Source organism: Elephas maximus, chromosome 20, assembly GCF_024166365.1.
Source record: "Elephas maximus indicus isolate mEleMax1 chromosome 20, mEleMax1 primary haplotype, whole genome shotgun sequence".
Classification (NCBI taxonomy): Eukaryota; Metazoa; Chordata; class Mammalia; order Proboscidea; family Elephantidae; genus Elephas; species Elephas maximus.
Window position 1 is genome coordinate 57,428,204 of NC_064838.1, and position 19,378 is coordinate 57,447,581.

The window sequence follows — 19,378 nt, forward strand, 5'->3', positions numbered from 1 at the left end:
ATACTAATATTAAAAAAAATGGCTACTATGTACTGAGTGCTAACCCTGTGCTGAGCACTATACATACACTGACCCATCACAGCTCCAGGAGGGGAGCTGTTATTGCCCCATTTTACAGACAAGTAAACTGAAGCACTGATGTTCAACTAACTTGCCCAAGGTGGTAGAGCTAGTAAGTGGTAGAGCCAGAGCTTACCTTAGGGAATCTGGCTCTATAGCTACAGGGCTCTGAACATAGGCCCCAGGAGCACTGTCAGGGTTATACTCCAAGTTTCCAGCCCAAGGTGGTCCTAGGGAGGTCCTTGAGGTACTTGTGCTTCATTTTCCTTATCTGTCCAAAAGAATATTCCCTCCCTTCATCCTCCCCCTTTATAAGGTCAGTCAGAGATAACAAACCACTATGTGATCAGTCTGGTGTAATCGCAGGCCATCAATTCAATCACAAAGGGTGACATTCTGACACCTACCCAGGCTGACCTCTATTTTGTAACGTGTGACTCAGAATTCACAATCATTATTCATGACCCAAGAGGAAGTCTGGGAACCCTACATCCCATTTTATAGGACAGCCTGTTCCTCCTCCCCAGGCTGGCTGGGGCCAGGTACAAGAGGTGGCTACGCTACGGCTGATATTTAAATCTCTTAGTAACTACATGTACCTTCTTAGTCTCACTGGGTGAGTCAATAGTCTATAAATTGATAACCACACCTGTGCAGCCTCCTCCTTCCTCCCCCAGGAACAAAGTGAGGATACATGAGATAGCGTATGCAGAAGCTCTAAGAAGTACCATGCCACACAGCCACAGTTTGCCCAAATAAAGAAGCTCACTTAAAACTGGACCTCAGTCCAAAATTCCATGATGGTGGCCTGAGCTACCACTGTAAGTACAAATGGCCAAAGCTTGAAATAGTGAGTCAAAGTGTCTGGGCGACTTTCTGGAGATGGGGCCTAACCTCTGGCTTCAGCTCGCGAGTGTGCAAAGCTTCTATCAGGAACGACTTTCCAGGTGTGATCCCACTCACCCTCAGCCTCGTACATACCCGAAGGACTCGCAGCGCTTCTGGTAGACATCCACCTGGTGCTGCAGTGGGGTCGGTTCGCTCTGGCCCAGGCGGTTGATATCAAGGATGGCGACAAGGTTATCCAGCTTGTAGATGGCGGCAAAGGCCATGGCCTCCCACACGGAGCCCTCTGCCAGCTCCCCATCTCCCAGCAAGCAGTAGACGCGGTAGCTGCGGACAGGGAGGGCAGGGTCTGAGGCTGGTCCCTCTCACCTGGACCCACCATGCCCCCAGGCCCAACTGTCCTAAGGAGTCTGCTCCTTGGGCAAGAGGGGCGGCCACACAAAGATGTGAAGGACAGATAGCATTTACCCGGAAGGGGCAGCAGTGTCTTCAAGTACCTGGCACCCTTCCCAAGTCCACAACTCCATAGGAAATGGCTGCAAAGGAAGCTATGAGGAACTCAAGAAACACTGACTTCTGAGAAACAGCTCTAAGAGAGCAGGAATCTGGTCAGTTAAGAAAAATGAGAGAGTAGTTAGAGCAAGAGGAAAACGAGGAAAGAGTGGGAGAATGCGCTTGAGCCACGCCCGCTGCGAAGGTGGAACCACTTCTCTCCCCGGCTTCCCCCAAACCAGGAACCGGAAATGTCTGGGCAGCCCTGGGGACTCACTGGCTGAGCCAGAGGGACAGGGAGACTTTGGAGGCCATGCCCCACTTTTGCTTGGAGGAGCTGGGCAGGGAGGGCAGAGGCCATCATGCCTGCCAGACAGCAACCTAGAGCAGGAGGCTTCCAGGTGGGAGGACAAGCACTAATGGGGAATGTCAAGGCCGAGATCTTCGGGGGCAACCAGGTGCCTCACAAATGGGCTCTCCCCAAGGCTCCAAGGCTGGCTCCTGTCCCTAAGACTGGAGCTGGGCCTGGCCCTTCCTCCACCCCAGGGTCCTTCTTCTCCCATAGATCAAAGGCAAAGATGATCTTCTCAAAGGCAGTGCGATGTGGTCAAAACAACTGAACTCAGGCCAAATTACCCAGTAAGCAGAACCTGGAGTTCCTGGGTGATGCAAACAGTTAATGCATTTGGCTGCTAACTAAAAGGCTGGAGGTTCAAGTCCACCCAGAGGCGCCTCCTAGAGGAAGAAAGTCCTGGCAATCTACTTCCGAAAAATGAGCCATTGAAGACTCTGTGGAGCACAGTTCTAATCTGACGTACACACAAGGTTGCCCTGAGTTCAAGCTGACTCAAGGCAACTTTTTTTGTTGTTCAAACAGAGCCTTCCCTGGCCCCGGAGAGGGTGGAGCAGAGTGGGGGAGCTAGAGCAGGGAGCCCAGTTCAGGGACTGAGCCCAGGCCTAAGGCATGTGAGGAATGGGTGTGGCTGAGCGGCAGCAGGCATAGAATTAACCCCACTCACTGGGCCGCCTAGGGGCTCTGGCAGGGCTGACACCAGGCCCTGGGCTTACCTCTCCTCGAGCCGTTATTCCAAACACACAGATGAGGAAACAGGCTCAGAAAGGTCAAGGGGCCTGGCTGAGGTTACACTGTTAGGGAGGGCTGAGCTGGGACTCACCAAGCCTGACTGTCCAGCCCAGACTCTGTCCACCCACTGCTCTGTGTAGGAAGGCATGCAGGGTGAGGAGCAGGCAGGCCTAGGCCACACTCCTTTCCCCTGCCTGGTGCCCAGCTGTTTGGCCCCAGGGAGGGAGGCTGGTGCCCAGATGCACTCAAAGGGGGCACAGCTGCCCCCCTACTGCTACAGGAAAATGCCCTTGACCTAGGTGCAGTCTCAGCAGTCTGACCTCCAAGTCCCCTTGTAGCAAGGCAGCAGGAGGAAGAGGCTGGAAACAGACAGCCACATGCTGCCAGCATGACTCAGCACTTTCACCAGCCACCAGGCCTGCGTGAGACAGGCTCCCTGCCTCCTTTGTGCCCGGTGCCTTCCCTTCTGGGGCCTCCAGCAGGCCAGGCCAGAGGTCCAGGATGCCTGGCCAGGAGAAGGCCACAGGACCCACTCTCCACAGAGGCCCTATCAGACCCAGGATTATTGGAAACTGGGTCCTGTCCCCACATTTATCTCCTTTCTCCCCTGCAGGGTGCAAAAGAGCCCATGCAGGGGCTCTGGTCTAGGGCAGCAGCTCCCCAAAATGACCACCCTGATGAGGCTGAGCCAGAGAAGCCTGCAGGGAATGCAACTTCCCCCAGAAAGATTCTGGGGAAACAGACTGCCTTCCCAACCCCACACCCACTTCCAGGGAAGTGAGGCTGGCCTGAGTCCAGAGTGCAGTCTCAGCATAGCCTCCAGCTTCGAGGCCTGGTGGCCAACAGGCTCAGGTCAGGAGGGCATCCTGGGGGTCCTGAGGAATGCCCTAAACCAGGGAAGAAATTATGAACAGGAAGAGGACCTCCCAACAGAAGCCTGGGCTAACCTTCAGGCTCTGTATTGCCTGAAGCTGTTAGATCTTATGCTGGGGAGCCTGCAAATAAACGCCCACAGCCAAGAAGAGAAAAACTAGTTGCCGCTGAGTCGATTCCCATGTGTGTCAGGGTAGAACTGTGCTCCGTAGAGTTTTCAATGGCTGATTTTTCAGCAGATCAGGGCTTTTCTTCCAAGGTGCCTCTGGATGGACTCAAGCCTCCAACCTTTCAGTTAGCAGCTGAGTGTGTTAACAGTTTGCATCAGCCAGGTACTCTCCAGGTGAAGAGAAAACCAAAAAACCTGTTACTGTCGAGTCGATTCTGATCCCTAACGACCCTATAGGGCAGAATAGAACTATCCCATAGGGTTTCCAAGGAGTGCCTGGTGGACTGAAACTGCTGACCTTTTTTCTTTCTTTTTTTAATTTTTATTGTGCTTTAAGTGAAAGTTTACAAACCAAGTCAGTCTCTCAGACAAAAACTTACATATACCTTGCTATATGCTCTCCCTCTAATGAGGCAGCACACTCCTTCCCTCCACTCTCCATTTTCACGAACTGCCGACCTTTTCATTAGCAGCCGTAGCTCTTAACCACTATGCCACCAGGGTTTCCAGGTGAAGAGAAGGGACCCTAAACAGAGGGTTGTCTGTTGCAGAGCTGTTTGGAAACCACCTAAATGCCCAACATCAGAGGACTGGCTAAATGCATTACCAAAAAAAAAAAAAAAATCCCATTGCCATCGGGTCCATTCCAACTCACAGCAACCCTATAGGACAGAGTAGAACTGCCCCATAGGGTCTCCAAGGAGCGGCTGATGGATCCCAACTGCTGACCTTTTGGTTAGCAGCCTGAGTTCTTAACCACTGTGCCACTAGGGCTCGAAATGGGTTACAGCGTGTCCATAATGTTATGTAATCATTAAAAACAGTTCTCGACAGTTATCATGAGACAAATGCTCATGACACAATGTCTAGATTTCTTTAAGAATATAATATTGCGACTACAGGTTTGTAAATTTTTTTTTCTCCATGTTAAACATGAAGGAAATATAATACATTGTGAGTGAGGCTTACTGCTGGAGGGAGGTTAGGAATAAGGAAAAGGTTCATTTCTTTTTGGTATTTTTCCATAGTTTTCAAATGAGTAGGTATTATGTGGAAACCCTGGTGGCGCAGTGTTTAAGTGCTACAGCTAACCAAAAGGTTGGCACTTTGAATCCACCAGGTGCTTGCTCCCTGGAAACCCTGTGGGGCAGTTCTACTCTGTCCTGTAGGGTCGCTATGAGTCAGAGCTGACTCAATGGCAATGGAATGGGTTTTTGGTTATTATGTAATTTGAAAAAAAATTATTTAAAAAGAAAAGTGAAAGGGAGCCGGCTCAGTATAAGTAACCTGGTCAGTGGCTGGAAGCAATGGTGACTTGGGCCCGGGTCTGCTCTATCAGAGAACCACCTCTGGGCACCTGGCTCAGCCTGATAATCCCCTTGATGCCCCCCCCCCCACACCCACCCTGGCCCCAAGCCACCCTGGGTGCTGGGAACCTGGCTAAACCCCTTCTCCTTACACTGGCTTGTTCTATTATGTTCAGGTCAGGAAGTGACCCTTCATAGGAATTACTTCAAGCAACTGTAGGAAATGATTAACTCCCATCTCTGGTTTTGTGTCAAACAAAATGCTCTTCAACACATATCCCATTCTTTGTGATTTTCTCTCTTCACTTCACGGTGAATCACTTTTGGGTGTGGCCGAGCCTGCTCCAAAGCTCAGCCAGGGACTAAGCAATCATTGATGCTGCTAGGTGAGGCTGGCCTGGGCGGGTCTGGAAGGGCCTCACAGCCCCAGCCTACCTCCTCAAAGGTGTCCCAGGAGTGCCGGCACACAGTGGGTGCTGTGGTATGGCACCGAGTCAGGCTCCTTTCTCCCTGAAGCCACCTATACTCGGAGGACCCAGTCACCTCCACATTCCCACTCACCTTCCAGCCCCAGGACAGCCCTGGCTGTGGCCCTTCTCCCGCCAGTGGGGCCCCACAGGAGACTACAGGGCAGTGGGGAAGCTGCTCACTGCTGGGAGGGAGCTGGGCTGCTGCGCCCGTGAGGTGTCCGTCATGCCACTTTGTGGGCCTGGCTCCAAAGGCCCTCCAACTCTAGGAAGCTTCCTGCCCTCAGGGTGCCCTGAGCCTCCCGTGCCTCCCTCAGGCCCTCACAGAGCAGCCAAACACGGCTCTGCATGCATGGCTTGGATTCAAATCCCGCCCCAACCACTAAAGATGATCCAGGCCAGCATCTTACCGCCCCCAAGTCTTGTCTCTAACAGGGATCTACCCGTCGCACAGGAGCTTGTGAACGTGAAACCCGATAAAGCGTGTGAGTACAGGATCTGACCCCCAAACTACAGAGGAATGGCCTACTGTGCCCCCATCTGCAGACTGCTATAAAAACCCAAAACTAAACCCATTGCCTTTGAGTTGATCCTGACTCATAGTGACCCTAGAGGACAGGGCAGAATTGCCCCATAGGGTTTCCAAGGAGCGGCTGGTGGATTCAAACTACCGACCTTTCGGTTGGCAGGCAAGCTGTTAACCATTGTGCCACCAGGGCTCCAAATTTCTATGAAATATTATTTGTAAACTCTGGAAACTAAGCGGTTTTCTAAACATCATGTGACTCTCTCCCTCCACCAAAACAAAACAAAAAAAACCTGTCTGCAGGTCAATCCGGCTGCTGTGGACAATCTCGTGGCTGACATCTGCCCCAGGAGGCTTCTCCTACAAGCAGACCACCTGGTGCAGGAGCAGTGAACATCTCTGGCCCAGCAGCTCGGCCACCCTCTGCAGGTTCAGTCTTTTGAATACTCATTTCTTTCCTGTGGTTCAGGGATGTCCCAAATCCTCTAAAACACATAACCTTCACTTTCACAAGATAAGGGCTTGGGCCAAGATAGGGCTGGCACCTAGTCAAGCATGACGGAGAGGGCCCTGAGACTTCCGAGGACCAGGCACTGGGCTCAGGAACAACACAGGGACTCTGGCCGGATAGCACAGTTAAGCATGGGCTCTGGGGCACGCCCGGCCCTGCCAGCTGCTATCAAGGGACTGGGCAAGCCTTAACTCCTCTGCACGTGTTTCCTCATCTGGAAAAGGGGCCTATCCTGGATCTAGCCTCAGTGGGTCTCTGTGAGGACAAAGCAGGCCACACGTGCCTGTTCCTCAGCCTGGGCCAAGCGACAGGAGGTACCTGGGGTCGTAGTTAAGGCTGGGCCACTGGGGACTTCTCTCAAAACTATGCATGGTGGGTGTGGGGATGGGGTGTTACCTGGCTTTGTCGAAGTATTTGCCAGTGTAGGCCATTCCGCAAGCAGCCCCAAGGCCCTGGCCCAGGGAGCCAGTGGCCACGTCGGTGAAAGCTTGTTTCTGTCACAACAGAGGGCCATAGTTACTCACGGGGAGTGGCGTGTTGTCCCACTCCCGCTCCCACCCCGGGATCCTGGCCTCACCAGACACAGCAGCCAGACCCCCATAGACCCGGGGTACAGGCTCTGGGGGTCGTGAGCCCCTGCAGAAGGTGCCTACCCCAGGGTGGCCTCTGCCCAGAATATGACTTCTCATTCTCATACCACAGCTATAGTGGGTTCAAATCCCAGCTGTGCCCACTTGCGAGCTGTGTGACCTCAGGCTGGGACTTGAACTCCTCTGAGCCTCAGTTTCCTCATCTGAAAATAGAGCCCACATTGCCCACCTTACAGAGTGGCTGGGAGAAATCAGGACAAAATTGATGTAAAACATTTGGCCCCAGGGGGTGCTCATGCTGGGGGGGAAGGGACGGTTTTCATTGTAACCCAGAACTCTGAACATTTGCAGTGACATCAGCTGCCACCCCGAGGAGCAAACGGATCCCCTCCCTGGGGTGTCACTGGGATCCTGCTGTGACCCCCCCCGTATTGATTCCTCAATGAGCCCCTCCTCCTGAGCTTGTCTAGGTGGCCAGGGTGGCCCAGTGGGAAGGGAAGCTGGGTAGCTGGTGCTTGAGGAGAGGCCCTTCCTGAAGTCAACCCAGAGCACCCTTGTCTGGGGCCTTGAAAGGCCTCGTCCTTCAGCACCAGCTCAAGGTAAATTCAACGTGCCCTGAAAACACTTCTCCCCTTCCTCACCTTCACACCCTCCTCTGCCTTTCAACACCTTCAGCTTCTGAGCAGGCCTACCCCATGCCTTAGGAAATAGGAAGTAGAGACAGAGCCCGTGACGCCCCCGGTGGGGTGCACTCACCGGGACGGGGTGTCCATCCAGGTCTGAGGTGATTTTCCGCAGGTTTAGCAGCTCTGCCTCGGGCAGGAAGCCAGCCTCAGCCCAGACCGCGTACAGGATGGGCGCTGCATGGCCCTGCAGAGCAGATGGTGGCAGGGTAGGGGGTCAGACGGGAGCTGATGCTGTTCCGGCTGCACACCGAAACCCAGGTCCCGGCAGAGCTGGCTGGCCAGGGTATCTGGTGTCAGGAAGCAAGTGAGGCCTCTTGGTTTTCAGGCCAAAGTTCCCACAGCCAAGGCCGGCAGCCCTAGGACAGCTGCAGGGGGTGCACAGCTGGGACACTGGACAAGGCCAAATGCTAGCCGGCAGCCGGCCACCCTAATCCACGGCTTCTGGCATGTGAAGGACTTGGACAGGCTTCTGAGCTTTAACGCCTGCCTGGAGAGACCAGAGGCCACAGAGCCAGGCCTTGGTACAGGTGGATTTCAGGGGTGCCAGGAGGCCCCGCAACATGGTTTGTGGCTGGGATTCTCACTCAGAAGGGGTGGTACAGGGTGTCACCCCCCTCCCTGAACCCTGCCTCAGTGCACCACCACACCTGAGGGAAGGAAGCCATGGCCTCAGGATGTTGGCACAACCCAGTAAGACGCATGTGGAAAGCCACAAAGCTGTAACCCAGCCCTGGATTCGAGTCCTGGCTGTAAACCCCAAGGATGGACGGAACATGCAGTCAGTCATTTCCGCTGCCCACAGCCCATCCTCTGGGTTAATGCACCTGGGCTCAAGGACAAGAAACCCATTACTGCAGTCATGCAGTCGTCCACTCGGGCTAAGCTAATCAGCTGTGCCAGCACAGCACGGGAGGGAGGGGCTAGGAAGGGTGGGCCGGGGCTGGGGACTCTCCTCAGAGGTCACTCACTACCAGCCCCTTCTCACGGTTCCAGGGCCACAGTAAAGGGCAGTGGTGGCGGGCAGGCTGGGCTCTTACCTTGGAGAGCACGAAGCGGTCGTTGTTGGGGTTCCGGGGGTCCTGGGCCTTGTAACGCATGGTGTGGAAAAAGAGGACAGCCATGATCTCGGCGGCACTACAGCATGATGTGGGGTGGCTGTGGTCCAGGAGAGAAGACAGACACATGTGTCACAGCCCTGCACCCTGGCCCACAGCGCTCACCCCAGACCGTGCACAGGGACCTGTGGGTGCAGGTCCCAGGAAGCCACACAGGCCTGGCTTATTGGAACCACACACTCCTCCTGCCTGAGAGGGGGCAGAGGGTGTCCAGGAGGCCACTGCTGGTGGCTTGGGGTCTGGGCCAGCTGGTAGGTACCAGCGACTGTCACACTCTCCTAGGGACCACCAGCCCAGAGCCTCAGAGTCATGGGAACAGAAACATTCTGGGGCTAGTCTAGGGTAAGAAAGGAGGGGCCCAGGAAAGACAACACAGCAGAGCCAGCCTGAGGGCACGGAAGCTCCCTAGACAGCCCAAGGTTGGGGGTGGTTGGAGTCCAGTTCCCACCTCAGGGCTCCTAGGAGTCTAAAGACTCAGAACCATGAGAAAGGACTAGGGGTGGTTAGGTCTCTATGACAATGAGCTACATCCCAGTGGGACTGCCCAGAGTTCTGTCCACTTGTGAGTGGCACCCCAGGGGTACCAGGCCTTGGGGTCCATGGGGCAGGGTGTAAGGAATGGAGGCTCATCACCAGAGCCTCCCAGGAGCCTCAGTACAGGGGTCTGCAGTCTGAAACACTGGGCTTTGGTCTTCACAACAGCATCACTGGCTACTTGGTAGCCTTTCTAATGGGCATTTCGAGGGCTGGTGTAGCAGCTAGGAAACGTGCTTTTGTGCAGAATTTAAACAGCAAAGTACACAATCCCACCTTCTACAAAGGCTACAACCATGTAAAAATAAAAATCTCTTCTGCCTGTAGACAAGGGCTGAGGTGGGGCCAACCAGAGCAAGGGCCTGCCCCTCCACCTGGAGTGGTGGGGCTGAGGGGCTCCCCTCTTCCTAGCCTCTTGTTCTAATAATCAATCAGCTGTTTGAATGGCTACCGGGCAAAGGAACTAACAACAGAAAATGCAAGAATTAAACCTTAGAGATGATACAAGTTCAGATCTCTTAGGATCTACTTAGGGAATTAATGCAGCCCCCAGAAATGGGGGCCAGAGTTTGGGGTTCCTGCTGGGGCATGCTGTAATTCCTGGCTAACTCAAAGCCTTCTGGTCCACACAGTTTTGTCAAGATGTCAGCCCTGGGGCACATGCCTCCTGGCCTCCTGTCCACGCAGCTGCGCTCAGGCCTGTGATGCTGCTGACCCTGCTCTTCTTGAGGCCCTTCACCCTGAAACATGCCCAATGCTAAACCCAAGATCACATGCAACATCTGCCGTTCACAGGAGCCACCCTCCCACATCCAGTCGGCGTCCCCACCAGGTTAGGGGTGAGTCACTCCCAGTGCAGACTTGTTAGTAGAGAAATCCAGAGAACTGTCCATGCTGGTTTAGTACCCACATTCTCGGCACACTGTCACCTCATACTTAACCATTTCTACGAGCTCCTGGTCATGAGGAAAAGACACTATACCTGAAAGAGGGAGGTGAGGAAACGTAAACGAGAACGCTTTTTCTGACTGGTGGGACCCCAAACCCTCGTCCCCAGTGCCAAGCTTCAGTCAACACCTCCTGCCCTTCCTGCCTCCGAGGGCAGCCCTATCCCCTTGTTGTAAGGAAGACGGGGGAATGTGGGTGCACACTGGGCATGCTCCAAGGAGAAAGGAGGACAGGAGATGGGGCTCCACCTGTCCCCTTCACCTGAAGACCCCAGGGTGACATTCCCACTGGGAAGGGTCTCTGCAGGAATGGTATGATGGCACAAGTGGCTTTTATAAGTGCCAGTAGGCCCAAGCAGAGTGGACCTGGGGGAAGAGAAAAAGTTACCCATGGAGAGAGACCACAAGTTGAAAGTAGTAGAAATTAACCCTTCCTTGTTTAGGCCCACAAAGGGTGGGCCTGCAATGTGTTATTTCCTCCAAGGGTGTGTCAGCTATGCTCCTGGCACTGTCTCCATGCCCGAGAAAGACACACAAAATAAGGGACTCTTGGGAGCCATGTGCCCACTGTACTCCACCCCAGGTGGGAGAGAAGCGTCAGGGTTGGCCCTCTGCAAAGTGTCCTGGGGTGGGGATACGGGGATGTGCCACTCATGAGCCATGTGGCCTGAGCAAGGCTCAGCGTCTTCATTTGTAAATGGAGTTCTGGGTAGGGGCACCTGGGAACCCAGTGAGATAATGCATGCGAAGTGCCCGGGCCACCATGAACCACTATCATCCGCCACAACTCAGTGCCTCCAACGTATTTGCAGGCCCAGGCCGGGACCATGATCCCCTCACTGGCCACAGGGCAGATGAGAAAGAAGAGCTGAGATCAGGCTCTACAAAATGCAAAGTGCTGAGCACACAGGACACAGTTATTTTGGGGCCGAAAGTGTACTGAGCCTGTAGCCTCAGGGCCTGAGCTTTTCCTGCAACCTCAGCCTGTCCTGGGTCTGACAACTGCAGGTAGAGGCCCCATCCCTCGGTGCTGTACAACACACCTGTCACCCACTGGAAGCAAGCAGGCTTGTTCCACTTTGCCTGAGGCGGGGCTACAGAGGATCTTATCCTACCACCCCTCACTGACCTTGTCACTGCAAACACAGTGCCCTGTTTTAACCAAGTTCATTCCTTCTTTCAGCCAGTTTTGATTTCTCAAGCTTCTACTACATGCCAGACTCTGAGATGCACTGTGGCTCAGCGGTTAAGAGCGTGGCTGCTAACCAAGAGGTCGGCAGTTCGAATTCACCAGCAGCTCCTTGGAAACCCTATGGGTCAGTTCTACTCTGTTCTATAGGGTTGCTCTGAGTCAGAAATGACTCTATGGCAGCGGGTTCAGTGCCGACAAGTAGATTTGAGAGGCTGTTCGAAAACCCTGCGTTGGCCTTAATGGCCACTACGGTTAACTTTTTTTTTTAGTTCAATCTATGAAGCTGGTGCTGCAAGTTTAGAGGTAGGCCCAACTACCCTCCCTTCCCACTTGGAAGGACACACATTCTTCCAGATGTTTCCTTGCAGGTGGGCTTCTGATCCTTCCTTTAGCACTCACTCTGCCTCCTCACAGGCTTTCCTGTAGAAAAGGCCAGAGAAGATCCCTCACCTTCTGGCTGTGCTCCTTAAGAGAAGACGGACGTAAGCTTCCGCTAACACAGTGCCCCCCCTCCCTCTCACCATACACACACTGTGGGGCTAAATCACAAGCAGCCCCACAACTGTGCAGTCAACCAATAAATGAACAAACCAGGGAGGTAAAGCAACTATAACAGCCTCGCTGAGGCAGACCTCAACGCTTAAAGATGCAAAAGAAGAAAAAAAAAATTTGTTATGGGGAAGAAATAAGTACCCTAAGAAGAAAGCTGAAAACCAATAGCTAAGGTCCAACTTGAAAAGAAGATAACAAAGAACAGAAACCTATGAAATAGGAGCGACATATACAGTAAAAAGAATCAAAGCCAATAGCTATAAAATAGCAAACTTGTGAGAAAAGCAATAAAAAAATGGAAAGGAGATTCCATTTGAATCTGCACTGGAGATTCAAAAGAATATGCTGAACAACCAGATGCAAATAAATATGAAAACAGAAAAATTTCTGGGAAAGGTAATTTACCAAAACTGACTCAAGAAGAAATAGAAAACTTCACAATGCAAATTTCCCTAAGACCTAACAACTCTACTGGTAAGAACATACCCAGAGAAACATATATGCATACTTTAGGAAACATACACAGGATTGTCCCTTAAAATGTCTGTAACAGCACGACTGGGAAACTACCAGGTGTCTATTAACAGAATAGTTTAACCGCAACACACGTGTATAGTGGAATATCACACAGTAACGACTGAGCGAACTATACTTCACAGATCCAACATCAATATCATCTTACAAACGGGTGTGAAAAAACCACACTGCAGAAGAATTTGTGTAGCCAAGAAGGCCAAACATATTGCTTATGAATATATAAAAATATCAAACTATATCAACAGAATGATAACACAAAATTCAGAGTGTAGTTCCTCCTAGGGGAGGGGTACAGAAGGGAGCTTCTAAAGTACTGGTAACTTCCTGGTTCTTAAGCTTATAATAATATATCATATATTATATTATAAACAATGAACCTGTATATACCTACCACCCAGCTTAAGAACCAGGAAGTTACCAGTATTTTTTATATATTATATTTGGAAACCCTGGCGGCATAGTGGCTAAGTGCTATGGCTGCTAACCAAAGGGTCTGCAGTTTGAATCCATCAGGCGCTCCTTGGAAACTCTGTGGGGCAGTTCTACTCTGTCCTATAGGGTCGCTATGAGTCAGAATTGACTCGATGGCAATGGGTTTGGTTTTATATATTTATATTATACATACATATTTATATACACACACATACACATTTAATACTCAAGAGAAACTCCTAGGATTTCAAGGTAGAAGTGAACCTCAGAAGCAGTCCTTGTTCTTCCTGTTCCCTGAAATGCCCAAGCTGGCTCCTGCCTGGAAAGGACCTCTAACTCCAGATCTTGGCTGGTTTCTTCAAGTCTCTGCCCTCACGTCACCTCCTCCGAGAAGCGCTCCTTGACTACACAATCTAAAATACCTCTCCTTTCCCAAATTCACACCCGCCACCACCCAACACTATGTGGTTATGCACTACCCGTTTAGCCTACTACAATCCAAGCTCCCAGAGGGCAGGGACTTTGAGTCCTTTCACTATTGTGTCCTCAGGCCTCAGCAGCGCTGGGCATCAACTGAGTGCACAAATGATTAAATGATGCAACCTTGGGGAAATGACCTCTCTGCGTGCCTCAGTTTCCTCACTGTAAAATGGAGATAATAATAAAAGCTAACTGACTGAGGCAGTGTGTGTGCGTGAAGAGCCTGGCAGGGTGTATAACAAACAGTAGTTGCTCAGTCAATATTAGCTCTTATTAGTATCAGGGATTGAGTCTAACCTTTTCCTCATTTTGAGGATAGGACCACTAAAACCCATAGAGGGCAAATGACTTGCCCAAGGTCACACAACCTGTCAACAGCAACAACTTTAATAACTTGTTTTAAAAGGAGGAAAAAGTGCTAAGAGAGCCCCAGACAGGAAGCTCTCCAGGTGTCCACACTGCCCTGCCCAGATCAAAAGATTACATGCAGGCCATGAATGTAACCAACTTCTGAGCAAGGAGCCCCAGCAGTGTGCACCCCGGTCAGCCAGACCCGTTTGCTGGTGGAATCACCCCGGCTCCCCTAATCCCACCCTACTCTAAATGGACCTTGCCTCCCCATTCAGGACACAGAGCACAGTCTGCCCAAGAACGCAGCTCTATCAGGTCCCTGCCCTCACGGAGGTGTCTGGGCACCCAGGGCAGGCAACTGTGGTCTGTGGCAATAACGGAGTTCCTGATTTTGTCAGGCCAGGCTCCAGGTGACAACAGGTGTACCTAAGCAGAGGCGAAGTCCAGCAGTCAGAACTGAACCAGGGGCCAGAGGGCAGTCAGAGTTCTCAGGAAGCTACAAGAATATATCAGCCAGACCCTAACTGGGGGTGGGGGGTGGGATGCAGAGAGCTGCACCTCATTCCCAGCTTCAAGAAACATCGAACATCAACCTTGCAGAGGTCACCCGGGCAAAGAACCAAGTCCTTCCAGGGCAGCCGGGTGCCTTCACACTGAGTTGGGAAACACCCTGCTGTTGGGGCAATCTCAACCGGCTTCACTCTTGCCTCAGTCCGGGCCAGGCTGGGGCAGGAGCTAGGGACCCAGGCAGCCTGAATGGAGAAGCAGGTCCCTGGCAGCCGTTCTCTGTCCAGAGAAGGCAGAGACTGAAGGGCCTGGGCCATGCTGTGGCTGACTGAGCACTCAGCTGAAGCCTCCGCGAATGCCAGAGCTGGGACGCAGGAAGGGGGCCCACACCTCCAGCCACTTCAAGGTCTCACAGACACTAGGACGGGACTCCAGAGCCTGGACACTCAGCTCCCCCAGCCCTACTCCTGAGGGAGCCAGTTTGAAAATCACCTATCTACGAACCTCTTCTTTAAAGATGGGGAAACTGAGGCCCTGGAAAGGGAAGAGTCTCAATGACAAGGCTGCAGCTGCTCCAAGCAGAGCCAGGGTTAGATTCCTGGTCTCCTTGTGCCCACTAGCCAGGTCTGGATGAAACCCACCAGCAATCCCCAAAGCAGAGCTGTGGGTTACAGGAGACCACCCTCCCGTGGTCTGGAAGCACTGCATGGGTACCAAGTTGCCCAGGGATTTGGATGGCATCCTCAGATGACACTTGGGACCATTTGGATAACGTCATAGTCTAGCCCTAGTAAGTGAGAACTGAGAACTCTTCACCATCCAGGCCACTCTGACAAGGCCACTGGGTCTCATTTTTCATTTCCAGCATAAGCTGGATCACTGCCACTGTCCCTCAGCACGTGGAAGGAGATGGCCCAGGGGAGCTCTGGCCACTGTGGGTGCTGCCTCAACAAAGAGCCCTTTGTGAAGGCTTGCCCCTCCACCTCCAGGCCCAGCTTTCCTGACAGAGGCCAGTGTCCTCATGCTGGGGAGGACACGTTACTTGCCAGGGGGACAGGGATGGGATAGCTATCAAGAAATTGGAACTTCTGAATCCAGAAACCTACAGCCTGGGTTCTGACTCATAGAATGTCCAGCCTCAGTGGGTGACTATCAGAAGATGTGATCAAAGCCAGCCTGATACAGGGCTTCTTAAAAAATGCTTGACCCGAGGGGTACCCAGATTGGTCCAGGGCCTTGGGACTCAGCTTTCACTCAAGGGAATGGAACTCCCACTGCAATGAGGGAACACCAAAAAACCAAACCAAACAGACTCATAGCGACCCCATGTGTGCAGAGTAGAACTGCTCCATAGGGTTTTCATGGCTGTGACCTTTTGGAAGCAGATCACCAGGTCTGTCTTTCGAGGCATCTCTAGGTGGGTTCAAACTGCCAACCGTTTGGTTAGTAGTTGAGTACTTAACTGTCTGCACCACCCAGGTACTCAGTGAGGGAATAAAAACCAAAAGCCAAACTTACTGCCACTGAGTTGATTCCAACTTATTGCAATGCTATAGGGTGGAGTAAAACTGCCCCATGAGTCAGAACCGGTAATGTTTTTTTTTTTTTTAATAGGGTTTCCAAGGCTGTAAATCTTTAGGAAAGCGGTCTGCCACATCTTTCTTCCAGGGAGCAGCTAGTGGGTTCAAACTGCCAACCTTTTGGTTAGCAGCCAAGTGCTTAACTACTGCACCACCAGTAAACCAATAGTGGGCCTCAAAATAAACATCCTGGGGACCAGAAAACTGCCCTTATGTCAACTCTCCCTTTATTATTTTTCGTGTACACACATACACTCTTAGCACACACCTTTCACAACTTCTCTTGCGACAGGGATTACATAGCAATGTTACTTCCTTCTGAAAAATAAGTTTTCTTCAAGTATTTCTTTCCTGCATCTTTTACACACATATTCACAAACACACAGGAAACACTGTATTTTAGACAAGCTTTTTTCTTTCTGCAATGGATACTTTTTGAGTTCAGTGAGTTCCTCCATACGGTGTTACAATGTAATCAAGGTTGCAACTCTCAGCAAACACACACAGGATCTTTTCTGGGTGGAAATAGGAATTCAACTACCTAATGAAGACCTAAGGGACCCATCTGACCCCCTTGGGAATCTGCCTATAATTGTACATGTCATTTCATTTCTCCCAAAATTCCCCTTTCCAATTTTTTCCCCATTCTCCATGGTCTGATGCAAATGCCACCTCACCCACTTACCCAAGATGACATCTCCATAATAATTTGAGCCCCACAGTGGGCAGTATGGATCAGTCATCAATTGTCAGCTTGGGAAAGTCACTTAACACACTAGTCTCAGTTTCCTCATCTATAAAGTGGGAATACAATGGAATCTCTCTCAGAGTTACTCCAAGAATACATGGGACAATATTAGCAATAAAGGATGCTCTGTGTCACATGAGGAACACCTACTGACCTGCTCAGCCACCCTGTCATTGTATGCAGGTCTTATCTTACTCTACAAGATCCTCAGACATATTTAACACTAATTGGCTAACTGCTGTCTTTCCAGCTAGACTTTCGGGGGCCTGGCTTGACACCTCACAGTACACAGCAGGGCTCAATAAGGCCCTGCTGGGTGAATGGCCCTGAAATGACCACAGGAATACCAAATGAGCAGTACCAGTGCAATATAGGGTATGTGGACCTACTGTGTGCCTTAGGAGTGAGCCAGGCAGTGGGTACCCAACACAGTGGGTAAACCAACCAAAAACCAAACCCAGTGCCATCGAGTCGATTCCGACTCATAGTGACCCTATAGGACAGAGTAGAACTGTCCCATAGAGTTTCCAAGGAGCACCTGGCGGATTTGAACTGCCGACCCTTTGGTTAGCAGCCATAGCACTTAACCACTACGCCACCAGGTTTCCACACAGTAGGTAGGACTGATACAAACCCAAGAGAGATAATAGGCCCAAAGTGTGCATAGGGTGGGGTGGGAGAGAAATGGCCTCTAGCCGGGTGGGATCTAGTCCTTTCTAAGTGTATCTTAATGGCACCAAGGATGGATGTGTACCCACCATGCAGGGCAAAAGAGATTTACTTCTTAATAACACAACCTGTATGAAATTAGCCAGAAGCCAAAGTCTTGTCTTTGTTCCAAACACACAGTTCTGCTCTGAAGGTCCTTAGAAACCTGATCAAATCACCCTAACCACCCCCTCACCCCAACAGTCCTCAAAATGATTGTATGAACCCATCACCAAGGTCACATACAGAGCCCCGGGGAGGGGGGGGCACCTGAATCCTCACCAACACTTCAGTGGCAGATGCTCTTACTGTCCCTATTTCACAGAGGAGGATACGGACTTTGAAGCAACTCATGGCTGACACTCTCAACTACCTACTGGACACCTCCAGCTGTGCAGTGGGCCTCTGCTATTATCACTGTCACTGTTACTGGCCATCTATGCAAGAGGCTCCTCAGCAACAGCCCTTCTCCACCTTCTGAGTCAAGAAGTCTGGGAGGGGTGGTGAGGCTCTTGAGGATGGGCACCCTACCTTGGAGAAAGTGCACCTGCGGCTGGCCCTGCACCCAGGACTTCGTTCCCACCCGAGGCCCTGGAACTGGTCTTCCTAGCCTTCCAGGTCTCACCTCCTTCTTGCTCCTCCCTCACCCTGCCCTGCCCCGCCCCGCCCCAGTTCTGATCCCAGACCTCCCCTTCATACAGGGCGCAAGGGTTCTGCAACCACGTGGCCGCCTTCTCCACTCTGCTCACCCATCCTGACACCTCCCTTGCTCCGAATTCGGACCCCAGCCCAGGGGTGATGGCAAGCTGAAGTGGTAAAAGGGAAGGGTTAGCTTGAAGTGGGGTGTAGGCCCGGCTGCGGTATCCGCTCCCCACCTATGAGCCCAGAGTCCTTGGGAGATGGGGGTTAAAAAAGGGGATCCTTAGCTAGGATGCCTGGGTTCAAATCCCAGCTCTCGCTATGTGTCCTTGGGCAACTGACTTAAACTCTGAGCCTCAGTTTACCCATCTGTAAGGCGGAGGAACCCTGGGGGCACAGTGGTTAAGCGCTCGGCTGCTAACCGAAAGGTTGATGGTTCGACCCCACCAGCCTGCTCCGCAGGAGAAGGATGTGGCAGTCTGCTTCCCTAAAGATTTACAGCCTTGCAAACCCTATGGGGAAGTTCTACCCTGTCCTTACAGGGTGGCTATGAGTCGGAATCTACTATATCGCAACAGGCTTGTTTTTTTTTTTTAAGTCGGAACGTTACCAGTGGCGCCTGCACAAGGTTGTGAGGCAGCCGAAGAGAGCGTACATGGAGAGCACACGGCAAAGGGCCTGGTTCTCAGTGGGTGCGCAATAATGGTGGCCTTCCCGGCATGGTCGGAGAGGGGGCTTTGCGAACGACTAGCCCAGCCTTTCGCGCCACAGTGCAGCCAGTAACCGGAGTCTAGCCAGAGGCAAAGCCGGCCTGAGTCGCCCAGAGGCCCGCACGCCAAGCCGCAAGCAGTCGGGGCGGGAAAGGGCGGCGCAGCGGAAGGGACCCTGCGAGGCGCGCGCACCGGGTGGCGCTGAGGCCCGCGCCTCCGCCATCTGACCGCGCCCCCGGCCGCCTTCCTCATGGCCGCATCGTGCGGCGCGACACCCGGCCGGCGCAAACGGCTCCTCCAGCCCTGCCTGAGCCCCGCCCGTGCCGGGCGCCCCCTCCCCGGCCCCCGCGCCCCGACTCACCCCGAGCCCGCCGCCGTGGTGGCCTGGATGGAGCTGATACGCAGTCGGTTGGCCGTATCCTTCAGGGCCTGCAGCTTCTGCTGGTCGGGCTTGTGGTAACCCTCCATAGTGCGGCCGGGCGAGGAGGATGGATGGTTGGGGAGGACGAGGACGAGGACGCGGAGAGGCGGCGGCGGCTCGGGCAGCGACCGGCAGCGGCTGGGGCCGGGCGCCGCGCTCGGGCGCGTTAAGAGCCCCTGGGCCCGCCCATGGGGGCGGGGCGGGGCGGGGCGGGGTGGGGCGGGGCGCCGGGATCACCCCAGGCCGCTCTGCAGCCGCCGGCCCCGCCCCGCCGCCCGCCCCGTGTCCCGGGGCGCTGCCACTGCACACTGACT

General features: G+C 52.8%; 1 protein-coding gene across 1 annotated transcript in view; it reads right to left on the reverse strand.

The window, feature by feature from the left end:
* Positions 1 to 19,229, reverse strand: part of TKT (transketolase) — a 30,190-nt gene extending 10,961 nt beyond the window's left edge. Inside the window, exons 1-5 of the mRNA XM_049862590.1 lie at positions 19,005 to 19,229; positions 8,649 to 8,766; positions 7,682 to 7,795; positions 6,732 to 6,829; positions 1,042 to 1,233 (exon numbers count right to left, since the gene is read on the reverse strand). Coding sequence (XP_049718547.1) covers positions 1,042 to 1,233; positions 6,732 to 6,829; positions 7,682 to 7,795; positions 8,649 to 8,766; positions 19,005 to 19,111 — 629 coding nt within the window. The 5' untranslated portion in view covers positions 19,112 to 19,229. The remainder of the gene's footprint in view (positions 1 to 1,041; positions 1,234 to 6,731; positions 6,830 to 7,681; positions 7,796 to 8,648; positions 8,767 to 19,004) is intronic.
* Positions 19,230 to 19,378: the final 149 nt, after the last annotated feature.